This window comes from Haemorhous mexicanus, chromosome 14, assembly GCF_027477595.1.
Source record: "Haemorhous mexicanus isolate bHaeMex1 chromosome 14, bHaeMex1.pri, whole genome shotgun sequence".
Lineage (NCBI taxonomy): Eukaryota > Metazoa > Chordata > Aves > Passeriformes > Fringillidae > Haemorhous > Haemorhous mexicanus.
Genome location: NC_082354.1, coordinates 5,268,803 through 5,280,931, shown reverse-complemented (window position 1 = coordinate 5,280,931; position 12,129 = coordinate 5,268,803). Strand labels below are relative to the sequence as shown.

Genomic DNA, 12,129 nt, shown 5'->3' with positions numbered 1-12,129 from the left:
AAAATCCGCCCCATGAATGCCACTGACCTTTTGGGAGGAGCCAAAGGAGCAAGAAAATCACCTGTTCAAAACTGGAAGTTTTATTTATTTTTTTGTAAAAAAAGAGTAAATAAAAATGGACTTTTTTTTTTCATGCTCAGGTTGTCACACCCACCAGCTGCTGTCCCCTCTGCCTGCATCTCCAGCACTGGAGGGAGGATAGACCGTTAAGACTAAAGCAGTGCATGAGGTTAAACCAACAGTTAACAGAATCTCTGCAGGGATGAAACTCAGAACAGCCTGGGGTTCTTCCTCATACAAAGGAACTCATTTCTGGCTCAGCACTACCTCTGTGACAGAGGAGAGACCTTCTGCCCCCAGCAAGTAATTCCAGATAGATTAGCAACAGATTTATCTGAAACTGTCCAAGCCCACCCCCAATGCCCCTAGGCAGAGCTGCCTCTGACCAAGCTTCTCCTCAGGAGGACTCCAGTCCCAGCAGCATGAAGAACATGTTGGTCACCTGGTGACCTCCTGCCCTCCAGCCACATCTCCACCTTCAGAGCACACTGGGCATCAGAACCAGGCAAGGCAACCAAAAGCTTTGCAGTCCAGTAAAGGGGTAGAGAAGAGCAAGAGCCAGCAAAAGGGACACACTGCCCAGGTCACTGGGCTTGGGAATCAGCACACCATGAACAAGCATGTCCTTGTGCTATAAGCAGAAAGGAGAAATTAAATTCTCTAATCCTTTCATGATAAAGGTCAAAAAAGGGGTGAAAACCAATGAGTGGACTATTTGTTTTCATTTAACTGAAGGTGAAGCCAAGCATGTGGCCAGGTTAAAACAAAACACAGTCTTTCAGAAATAACTGATCAGACTGTCCCCATGGAAACCCATTCACATGGGCTGTGACAAAGCCACTCCTCCAGGAAGCAAGACATTCTTTAACTGTCAGGTAACAGCCTCAGCCTTGGGAGAAAAGGAAGAAAGAGGCAGTACACGAGGGAGGAGAAAGATTATTCCACCCTCACTAAGGTGAAAACAGAGACCAAGGAAGAGCCAGAAGCTACAGTTTCCCTGAAGATACCATTTCTGTTGGCATCATGGTGCTCAGCTTTAGAAATCAATCCAGTGCAAGGGACAGTGAGGCACCCTGCTCCTCTGGCAACCCTTAAAACAGGATGGAGAGGGGCACCTGAGCAGGGCAAACACCCACTCACTCATATAAAGCAGAGAAGAACTTGGAACTTGCTGGCTCCTCTGCCATACAGCCAGTCCTCTTCTCAAGGCCTAAAACTCCTCCCTCCTTTCTGATGAGGTTGCCTGCTTTGGACAGACCCAGCTGCTTAGTCCGAGCCCTCTTCTACCTCCTTGTGTTTCTTCTTCTTCTTCTTCTTGCTGCTGCTGCTCTCACTGGTCTGTGGAGAGGTTGGAAAGGTCAGGAAGCCATCAAAAAGGAATCCCCCACTGCCCATTTCAGGAAGAACAGCAAAGCAGTGCAGGTGCTCCCCACGGCACACTCCAGCACCATCCTCCCACAGGGACCCACCACAGGGCACCAGAGCACAGAGGTGGCCTGGCAGGAACCCACCAACTGTCCTGGGCCACCTGCCCCATCTCCAACCACCAGTTCAGTTTAAAATGCACCTCTAAACCATCCTCCCTCCTCTGCTGTGGAAAGCCTGGCACTCTGTGGACACACACTGCAGGCTGCTGATGCATTAATCCTGCGGGTGATTAGGGACACACAGCAATGCCTACCACGCTGGGACCACACCATAGCAGTACCCAATTACATACCCTCTCAATTTGTTCTCCCCCACTCTCAGCTGCCTCTTGGGCCTTCTTCTCTTTCTTCCTCTTTTTCTTTTCCTTTTTGCTCAGCTCCTCTGGTGGTGGGGTGGCAGGGGATGGAGGGGTCACAGCTTCCTCGTTTTCGCTCTCGGAGTCTCGCTTTCTCTGTTGGGGGAACACATTGTCAGACATGCCAACACCTTCCAAAGAGCTCAGGTGAGGGGAAAACTGATTGTCTGATTCAATACAACTTCATTTAACAACAGGGTGACTTGCAGACTCTCCAGCATACACTGTCTAGGATTTGCTTCTGCCAGAACTGCCCCCTGTATTTTTCAGTGCTTCCAAATATTAGTTTAAAACAATGCTGCACCTTTCCAAGGGCACACAAAAGCCCTGAGTTAGGGAATTTTAGGTGCAACTCTTGCATGGACATTTCTGCAGCTTTTTGTAGTCTCCAAAAAGGTTCTCAGGCACAACAAATCTCTGTTGTGGCTCCATACAATATATTTTCTTGTGCTGTGTTGAAGAATATGCCCAGGGCCAGTAGCTTGGTGTCTGAGCTGCAAATCATGCCCAGGGCCAGTAGCTTGGTGTCTGAGCTGCAAATCATGCCCTGGGTGGTGAGAAATTGCTGGAGCCCCAGGCAAGGAACTGAATAGGCACTGACCTTGTGCCTAACAAAGGGCATGGAAGACCCTGGACTAAAAATCATCATTGGACCAAAATGCAGATGCAAGGTATGTGCAGATAATGGGAATAACAGGGGCATGAAAAAAGAGCCAGAGAGCACTGGCAATACTCACTTTTGCAGCTCTGTCCACCTCTGAAACAGCTTGGTGATCAGCAGCTGCTTCTTTCCTGGAAGTATCCCTGAAAGAAAAGATCCCAATGTTGCCCAGGACAGTCACTGCCTCATGCTGCTCTGGACTGGAACAAATCCCTGTCCCCTCACAAGGGCTCTGTCACCACCCCAGGAGCTGGGGGGGAAGCTGGTGTAGGGGAGACCTGCAGCCTGCACCAGGGCCAGCTGGGCTGGGAACAGCACGGCCTCCCCCATTTAATTTAGCAGACTGACTCCCTCTAAAACCACAGCAGGCTAAAAAGGGATAACTGTCTGCTCAGGGCCTTTCCTTCCAACACTGGCCAAGAGCAACACATTCTAAAAAATGCAACTGCATCCCCCCCACAGGCCAAGCCTAACATGATCCATGCACAAATAGCAGCATCCAGGCCAGCCCTTGGTCCCCTCTGAATAACCCTGTGGGAGCCACACACCCAATACCCACCTGTAATCTACATATTCCATCTTCCAGGACTCTGGTGTGCTCTCATTGGGCTTTCCATGCTTGTCCAGCAGACCCTTCTGGATCATCATCTTCTTCTGACTGGCCTGAAAGCAAAGGGCAACAAGTCAAACTGCAGCTCCAGGTAGGAAAAATCCTCCCTTAAGCTAAGAGGAAAGAATCCAGCTACAAGCCAACAACTACAGCATTATCTATTTACCACTGTTCCAAGGACCTTAAAATTAATGAGACAAAACATCCCCTGCACAGAAGCCTAAATCTCAGACAAGAGGCATCTTTATCAGTAAATAATGGCTAATTTGATGGGGGAGTCACAGCAACAGTAACACAACTGCACATCATGGAGTCTGGATCTTTGTCTGGGTTTTTGCAGCTTAATGACCTGCAGCATTTGAGCTGGACCACTTGTTTGTGAGGTTTTGCAAAGGGCTCCAAAATGCTTGAACTGTCCTGTATTACCCCACCTTCGCCAGGAGACAGATGTGTTAGCAGCCCCAAAGCTTTCACCTGAGCCACAGGAATGGGATGAGCAACTTGACACAGAGCTCTGAGTCCAACCTGCATCAGGCCAGCCTGGCTGCAGCTGAGCTACTACCACAGGCCTGAGGTAGGAGAGGAACCCAACACTGGGTGTTCCCACTGCCCCTCTCCTTCAGGCACAGTTCAGTGTCTCACAGACAGTGTGCATTTAAGCAGTGTTGCACCAGAAGGAAAAGAAGCTTGTGCCCAGCCCCTCCAGAGCCATCAGCAAGGGGTGATGGATGAAGGTCATCTTTGCACAGAGTGCTAATGCCATCCACTTCACATCATTTGGCTCTTCCCCAGAGGAGGGCTGGTGCTGTACAGATCTGAGGAGCTCATGCCTAAACACCACATGCCTGCCCCAGGCTCTTAGGGAGGGAAAGCCTCACTCCCACCAGGAGTGGGCTGCCACAGCCCTGGCACTGGGAGTTGCCACCATCACAGCCCCAGGAGACCACAGCAGAATTACAGCCAGGTCCTGCAGAAGACACAGTCTCAGCTGTGCCCAAGGGTCCCAGAGCCCCACATCCCAATGGCTGGGCTCCCACCAGTGCCCAGGGACTGGCCCCAGGCCCACACTCACCTTGGGGCCCAGCCCCCATTTCCGGGGGTAGGTGTCTCTCTCCATGATCACTCTCTTGATCTTTGCCACCACGCCGTGGTCACACGTAGAAATGACTGCTGTGGTCATCAGGGCAATGGCTGCAGAAGCAGGCATGGAGGTCAGTAACTCCTGAAGAGCAGAACTGTGACAGCCTGTTCTGCCTCTGGCAGCACAAAGACGACCAACAGCCCCCACCAGGGTCACCCCAAGGACTCACTGGCTGTCACACAGCTTCTCTGAAGACCCTGGTTACAACTGGGCACCCTTTCAAGTCAAGCTGGCAATTGCTGGAGTCCCTTTGCACTGATCTACCAGGTGTGATGTGCCTGATGGCAGCATGTGATCAGACACCATCCCTCGTCCCAGTGAGGCTGGAGCCCCCAAAGAGGGGCTCCAACCCTGCCAGCACTGTTCCCCTCCTGCAGGCAGCCAGCCACACATCACAGCAGCCCCCAGCAGGACACTGCAGGATGTCTGGAGGCTGCACAGCACCCAGAGCCTAGAACAGGAGCTGGGCTGCTGCAGGAGGGCAGCGCTGCCACTGCACTCAGAGAATGGATAAACGGTGTCATCACCTCACACACAGCACACCTGAGCATTACACAGCTCTGAACCCCTCACACCTGGCCCAGGACTGATGTAGCCACTGCTTAACATCCTGCCCAAAAACAGCTGTCTTGGGCCCATTCTCCATCAGGAAGCACTAATTAAACCTGCACACAGGAACTAATTTGTGGTGCCCTTACTGTCACACAGTCTGTTATTTCTGCAGTTAGCTGGACACAAGGAGAAGGAGGCATTCCATACCTAGGCAGATGGCTTCTCCTTTTGTGGTGATGACAACAATCTCCTGATTAAGCTCAATCCCATCCTCATACCGCAGAACACCAGGCAGCATGATCTTGGCTCCATAGCAAATGGCATTAACCTGAAAAGGTAGGGAATGGGAGGGCTCAGAGGCTATTATGAGAACCAAAGAACGATGTGTCTCTAATTTTTAGCTTCCCACTGCCATTACCATCCCAGCAATATCATCCCTAAGTAACTAGGGATTTTGTCCACTACATAAAACTTGGGAGCTTTGGAAGGAGAAAGCAAAGCAAACAACAGGTGAGGCAGATCTCTCATAACCACCAGCATCCTCCTTAAGTGAGGAGAGCAGATACTCTGTCATTTAATTCATGGCTCCTGCATCTTAGTGCTGCTCTGGCAGCAGCCCCCATGAGGTTCTACACAAGTCACCATCAGGACAGCACCAGACACCACAGGGGGCTGCTGATCCCCTGTGTGTTCTACCAGCTGCACAAGTCGGGGGACACTTTGCAGTGTCCGTCTGTCCCCTGGCACTGCCTCAGGAACTCACTGCACTGTCTTTCATGACGAGCCTCTTGTGTGAAGTCAGCAGTTTCTCCAGGGGCAGGATGACCCTTCGCAGGTAGCTGTCGTCCTTGTTGTTGTCGTACTGCCACTGGGCGTCCAGCACGTCGTGCATGGTCACCATGTTGTCCTGCAAAGGCAAAACTTCTCAACTCTCCCACCAGCCACCACTGAAACGTGCACAAGAGAATAGCTGAAGTCCAACAGCAAACAGGGAGTGAAACCAGACGCCCACCACAAGCATGAAAACACAACTTAAAAAAGGAAAGGATACTTTCCATCAGCAGCTTGAGATCAGCCTGGCTTGAGCTACTAGACTTGGACCTTCCTAATCTCAGACAGCATTTGGATCTACAGTCTAAGGTCTGCCCACATAGAACTCTTAAATATGACCTAACCAAAATTCCTGGGGCTCCTAGACAAAGGTTAGTGAGCAGAAGGCTAAATTAACCAGCTCTTTAATCTGTGACATGAAATAAATTCTGAGGAAACTGTGAGCACCCAACACCTGGAATTCATAAATCACCTTGTGATTACAGCTGTGCTAAGAGCACAGACGGGTGGGGAAGCACTTGCACTCTGATACTGCTGCTTGGCAAAAAAATAAATTAGCTCTGGAGTTTGGACCAGCAGCAGGATCTCTCTATGACCAGAGTGAAAAGACTGAACAAGTGTTCAAGATCTCACAAGACTGCACCTCCCAGGCTCATTCCAATGAATCCCATTCCCTGAGCTGTCACTTCACACTCATGGAACACTGGGGTCTGTAGGCTGAGAAACACAGGTGACATAAAACAAACTTCCAGCCACCACAGTGCACTTCCCAGTCACTCACTGTCCCAAAGTTTAATTACCAGAACAGGAGCAACATCCTGAACTGAACTCAACACTTTGGTTACAGACCACCCACAGCAAGAGCTCTCACTGTCTGGGGGCAATTCACAAACCTCCTCCTAACACTGCAGCACTCACACAGTCCCCAGGAGCTCCTGCAATTGTGACAATGTCAAACGGGCTGGCAATATTTGAGGTGCCACTGTACCGTCTCTCCCAGGATGCCCGAGCGGACTCTGCGCAGCTCCTGCATCTGGCCCCCCACGCCCAGCAGCAGCCCCAGGTGCACACAGAGGGTTCGGATGTATGTCCCTGCTTCACAGCTCACCCAGAAGATACCTGAGAGGCAGGACAGGATAGAGAGATTTAGATGTTGTAGTGCGTTTTCGTTATTTGGCATATTCACTGTTTAATTTGTGGTTTTGCAATACCTCTGTATTGTCCTCCCCCTGTCTTTAGAGTGGCACAAGCCCCCCATTTTGTATCTTATGTTTCTAAAATTAGACTTCCTCCCTCATTGTTTTTCAGTTCAGTTAAGTGTTGGTTTTTCTGTTTGTTACCTGCCCACTCCCTGCCAAGTTTCAACCCCCGCCCCATCCCAGTTGTCAACCCTTCCTGCCCCTGCTCTTTTCCCCAGAACCCTCCTTACTCCTCCTTCCATTAAATGTCAATCCCTCCCTGAACCTGCCCTTCCCTTTAGAAACTTCCCCTTCAGTTTTGTATCCTTCAAAACCCATTGGCTGTTCTCCTCCCTTGAAATCCTCCACTGGTTTACACATTGTATTCCCTGCCTTGTGTTCCACCCCCAGTTCTCCTGATTAGTTAAAGATTGTATCCTCCCCTGAGACCTTCCCCGTTTAGAAGCAGTTGTCTGCCCTCAGTTCGGGGTCCTGGGACCCCGGACTCGGGGAGTTTTGCCATCGAATAAAGTTACCCCAGTTCCACCCCAGGCCTGTGCCGTTGCCTTTTTGTTCCTGCACTGAACCTCCACTGGTAGCTGGGATCCTGCAGAGCTCGAAAGGGGGGCTCTGTCACACCCCTGTTATCATCCCTGTTATCATCCAGCCGAGACTTAGCACACCACGACATTTAAGCAGAAAATAAACCACATCCCTGGAGAGAAGCTGTATGCCCTGCCCTTCCCAGAGCCATCAGCATGGGGTGATAGATGAAGGTCATCTTTGCCCTGAGAGCTAATGCCATCTAATTGACATCATTTGGCTCTTTTGTGAAGGGTGCAGCAGCACAAAAAGAGATGGGATTTGCTTCCCAGCACACCAAAGCAATGCATGAAGCAGTTACTGCTGGACAATGGGAGGATTTAAGTCTTATCTGCCAAAAGCAGCCAATTTCACAGAAAATTTTATCAGTTGTCTGTTTTATAGAAGGAAGGCAGGAAAGCCCTGTTTTACCTAATCTTCTCTCAGGATCATACTCCACCAGCTTGCTCTCGTAGATGGTTCTGACTCTCAGTTGTCGTTTCACAGCAGCAATGAGGGGTGGCCGCTGGAACAGGGCACCTGTCAGGGTTTCTATGGCCTGAGGGAGGAAGGAGAATCAAGAGTTAACACTTGTGCCCTAATGCAGGAGCACTTTGGAGTCTGCAGCAACTGCGTCCACTTCCAAGAGTGAGAAACCACAAGGTTTATCCTAATTTGGTGATGCCATATTTAATACAGCAAATCCAAGCCAGTGATGTGGTGGAGATGCCAATGAACACAGCCAGGAGTTTCCCATTAGATGGCAGCATGTGATCAGACGCCATCCCTCGTCCCAGTGAGGCTGGAGCCCCCAAAGAGGAGCTCCAACCCTGCCAGCACTGTTCCCCCTCCAGCAGGCAGCCAGCCACACATCACAGCAGCCCCCAGCAGGACACTGCAGGATGTCTGGAGGCTGCACAGCACCCAGAGCCTAGAACAGGAGCTGGGCTGCTGCAGGAGGGCAGCGCTGCCACTGCACTCAGAGAATGGATAAACGGTGTCATCACCTCACACACAGCACACCTGAGCTCCATTCCTGACCTCTCATCTCCCACCAGTGCCCAGCACTCTGCATGCCAGATGCCTGCATGGCTAAGAGCACGTGAGACTTACCCTGGCCAGCTGAGCCTCACTTTCAATGGCATTGTGCAGCCGAACAATTCCCACATACTCTTTGCCTGAAAGAATGACAAGAGCAGTCAGGAACGGCCACTGGCATTTGATGTTGACCTCAAGGTCCACCCTGCTTAACAGCCACACGTCCCCAGAACCCTGAAATCCTACCACCTCTTCTAGGAAATGGGCATGGTTTATTACAGAGTTGGTTTTTCTTACAGGGAAATAAATCTAAGCTGCATTTATTTCTTCTCTGGACTAGTAGAGGCTGAAGCCCTAAGTTCAACTGGTACATCAAACCATGTCAGAGGTGTTTTCACCGACTTGTAACAGCCCAAGCACCAGAGAAGCAATGAAAAATCTACCTGAGACAACATGGATGTGTTCTCAGTGGCTTGGAATAACCATTAATATCAAGGCACTGAAGACTAATATTGGCCTTTTGTAGTTTGAGAAACCTCCACTTTGTCTCCAAAAGCACTTTACACATCCCCAGTCACTGCAAATGGCCCTGAGCATCGAACAAACCTGCACTCTGCTGAGATTTGACCAGACGTGTGGCCCTCTCAATGCACACAATGAGGCACCCTGTCACCTTGGGGTCCAGGGTGCCACTGTGCCCTGTCTTCTCCACTCGCAGGATGCGCCGGATCCACGCCACCACCTCGTGAGAGGATGGGTTGGAGGGTTTGTCCAGGTTAATAAAGCCAGACCTGGGGTGCAAAATGGCAGGGAATGGAAGCTAAGCATCAGGGCAGACATGGCAACAGTGCAGTAAGTTTAAAATACTTTAACAGTGCAGTAAGTTTAAAAAAATGCATTTCTATACAGCCAGATAAGCAATGAGCTCTCAGTAAGCTCACACTGACCTGCTCCATGCACAAGGAATTCTCCCCTGCACTTATAAAAAACCCCAAATTCTACGAACTCCAAGCACTTTCAAAGCCCAGCAGGCAAAGGGACTTTTCTGAAATCCCCAGAGAATTCCTGAGGTGGTTTGCATGTTCACCCACAGACCTGCTGCAACCCCAGAATAAAGAAAGCTTTACAGGGAGAGATCAGTGGGTCCTATTTAAATGTTTACTGATTCTGCAGGGAAGAAGAAAGGTACAAGGGGAATCCAGACCGAAAATATTTTGAAGGTATTAACTGTGCAAGAAAAATAAACCACTCTGGCCTGTATTGCACTCACCTAACATAGTCAGAAATCTCCCTCTTCAGGGGATTAGCACCGGAAGGAAGAGGTGTGTAGTGTGCTGTCCTCACATTTAACTTGTCAAAGTTCTACAAAATCCAAGCAGAAGTTAGAGGTCTTTTTAAGCTCCCTTGTTTTCAGTGCTGCTGTGCTGCAATACATCTCCCCATATTCATCAGGTCTGATTTGAACATTTAACATCCCACTTCCAAAATGAAAATGACTCAACAATGAAACCACGATATTATTTTACAAAAATCGAAAAAAATAGAAATCCTGGACTGAAGGAGATGGGAAAGCAGCACAATATATGCACTGCCAATGCAGGATAAACTGAACATTCCCCAGATACTCAGTAGAAGCAACCTAGAAGCCTACACACACCACAGGCCATGATCAGACCCAAATCAAAAACTCAAGAAATATGGCGGGATCTTTTCAAAGCATGGAAAACTCGCAAAACTTAAACGATACTGCTGGAGAGACACTGTAACACGATTTCTGGCGGCAGAGCACCACGCGTGTCGCTCCCCGCAGCGGGGTTACACCTCCAGGGGCAGAGGACAAAAGCAGCGGGAACTCGGACGGGCCACGAGGTCGAGCAAACTCGCCGTACCTTCAGCAGCAAGGGCCACTGCGACGTGTCCAGCTGGGCCACCCGGGACTCGGGCTTGATGAGAAAGTCCTCGGTGTGCTGGATGTCCTGTGGGGACGAAGTTAAGCGGCATCAGAGAGAGGGAAGACGGCGGGCCGCGCTCCCGCCTCCCTCTCCACGTGGCCCGGGAGGCTCCGCTGGCACCACGCGGGGCGGCCGCGCTCCCGCCGGGACCGAGAGGAGAGAGCCCGCCCCAGCCCTACCCACGGCCCCCCGAACGCGTCCCCACGGATGGGGCTGGGGGAGCCCCCCGGATGGAGCTAGGGCAGCCTCCATCACCCCGAGCACGGCCCGATCCAGCCCCGTCCCCCATTCCTCCCCGCGCTCACCGCTACATCATCATCGGCGAGCGCCCGCTTCTCCTTCTTCCGCCGCTTCTTCACGCTGGAACCTGCGGGAGCGACACGCCGGGAGTGAGCGGCGGGAGCGCGGCAGGGCCGGCGGGCAGAGGGGCAAAGGCCCAGGGGGGCAAAGCCGCCCGCAGACCCCTCCCCGAGCGGCGCCGCGCCGGCCCCGAGCTCTTGCCGCGCCGCTCCCCGCCCGGGCTCCCCGCGCCCCCGCCGGTCCCCACCGCTGCGCACCGTCCCCGTCCGCCATGGCCGCGCCGCGTGCTGTCCCCGCCGCTCGGAGCGCACCGCCCGCCCCGCCCCGTCCCGCCGGGCCCCGCGCTCCGCGTCACCGGCACCGCCCGCCCGCACCGCGCCCCTTCCGCCGCCCGGGAGCCGCCTTCCGACCGCCCCCCGCACCACCGCGGAGTTACAGCCCCGGTAACAGCTTCGTCTGCTGGAACTGAAAAAGGACGCGGACATAAGGAATTTCGCCGCGTGGGTTTTTTGTTTTGCCTCTCGCCTGGCGCATCCACGGCTAGCTTAGCCATAAAATAACATCCAGTTCGAGTTCGAGCATTTCTCAACTACCACTTTACCTTCTCAGAAAGAGGGTTGTGGTAATGAAGGCTTCTAAAAATTAGCCGAGTCTCTGCGTTTCTGAGGGGAAAATGGCAAGTTCTTCGTTACTGAAGTGTGGAAGGTGAAAAACACTTGAAAAACAAACACTGGAAAAGCGTTTGAAAAACCTGCTGTCTCCAGACCCAAATATTAAAATCAGATGTAATACCACTGTTTAACACAATTACCTCTAAACTCTGACTTCTCTCCCAGGTGTACAAACGGCATTGCTTTCTTTCCCAAAGCCTGAGCCTCTGCAGGGTCTCTGGAAGTGCTGCCTGAGAGCATTCGTTTCACTCACCAGTAGTTTGGTACCCTGGAACGGCTCTTTATCCACCCAACACACTCACCCCCGGGGCATCTCCAGCCTCCAGGATAAAGCCTGCCCTGACTGGGGCTGTATATTGGCACTGATGGAATTTAGCAAAGCCTGTACCCAACAGCTGAGTGCACCAAAGACAGCAGGGTTTTTTCCCCTCTAAAGATCAGCTGCCTTCACCTAAAGGTCCCAAGAAGCAGAAAGCGAGAGACAAAAGTGCCCGAGAGCAGACAGATAATAGCTGAAAAGAATTAAACAAATAGCCCACATGCCAAGAACTCCTGTAACTTCACCACCTTCACCATTAATTCCCTTCCCAAATTCCCTCAGATGAAGTGGATTTGCCACCGTGCAGGCTCAGTTTTCTGGGTTAACAGCCGCTACAGAGACTGGAGTCAAGCCACCATCACCCCAGGAACCACCTGCAGGTCAGTGACCAACTGCTTTCACCCACCACAAAACTCAGGGCCTTGTGCTGGCTGCAGTGTCAGTTGTTTTC

At 51.6% G+C, this 12,129-nt stretch overlaps 1 protein-coding gene and 5 non-coding genes across 6 annotated transcripts; all 6 read right to left on the bottom strand.

The window, feature by feature from the left end:
- Positions 1–64: 64 nt before the first annotated feature.
- On the bottom strand, positions 65–11,024 carry DKC1 (dyskerin pseudouridine synthase 1). The gene is made up of 15 exons (XM_059858936.1): positions 10,946–11,024; positions 10,694–10,755; positions 10,326–10,412; positions 9,707–9,798; positions 9,043–9,227; positions 8,512–8,576; positions 7,831–7,957; positions 6,627–6,757; positions 5,571–5,714; positions 5,015–5,135; positions 4,187–4,305; positions 3,064–3,167; positions 2,581–2,647; positions 1,781–1,939; positions 65–1,398 (listed from the first exon to the last, which is right to left on the bottom strand). The coding sequence occupies exons 1-15, from the start codon at positions 10,959–10,961 to the stop codon at positions 1,327–1,329; spliced, it is 1,551 nt and encodes a 516-aa protein (XP_059714919.1). The 5' UTR covers positions 10,962–11,024; the 3' UTR covers positions 65–1,326.
- LOC132334049 (small nucleolar RNA SNORD83) lies at positions 3,821–3,896 on the bottom strand. Its single transcript, XR_009488323.1, has one exon. It is a non-coding gene; the product is annotated as a small nucleolar RNA SNORD83 (small nucleolar RNA).
- LOC132334050 (small nucleolar RNA SNORD17) lies at positions 4,547–4,787 on the bottom strand. Its single transcript, XR_009488324.1, has one exon. It is a non-coding gene; the product is annotated as a small nucleolar RNA SNORD17 (small nucleolar RNA).
- Positions 6,347–6,481, bottom strand: LOC132334057 (small nucleolar RNA SNORA36 family). The gene has a single exon (XR_009488330.1). It is a non-coding gene; the product is annotated as a small nucleolar RNA SNORA36 family (small nucleolar RNA).
- LOC132334054 (small nucleolar RNA SNORD83) lies at positions 7,565–7,640 on the bottom strand. The gene has a single exon (XR_009488327.1). It is a non-coding gene; the product is annotated as a small nucleolar RNA SNORD83 (small nucleolar RNA).
- LOC132334052 (small nucleolar RNA SNORD17) lies at positions 8,169–8,410 on the bottom strand. Its single transcript, XR_009488325.1, has one exon. It is a non-coding gene; the product is annotated as a small nucleolar RNA SNORD17 (small nucleolar RNA).
- Positions 11,025–12,129: the final 1,105 nt, after the last annotated feature.

Excerpts from the sequence above, each read along its gene's own strand:
- DKC1 (XM_059858936.1), bottom strand. Across the intron at positions 6,758-7,830 it reads TGATCCTGAGAGAAGATTAG|GTATCTTCTGGGTGAGCTGT; the intron begins GTAAAACAGGGC and ends CCTGCCTCTCAG. Across the intron at positions 3,168-4,186 it reads AATGGGGGCTGGGCCCCAAG|GCCAGTCAGAAGAAGATGAT; the intron begins GTGAGTGTGGGC and ends CTTTGCTTTCAG.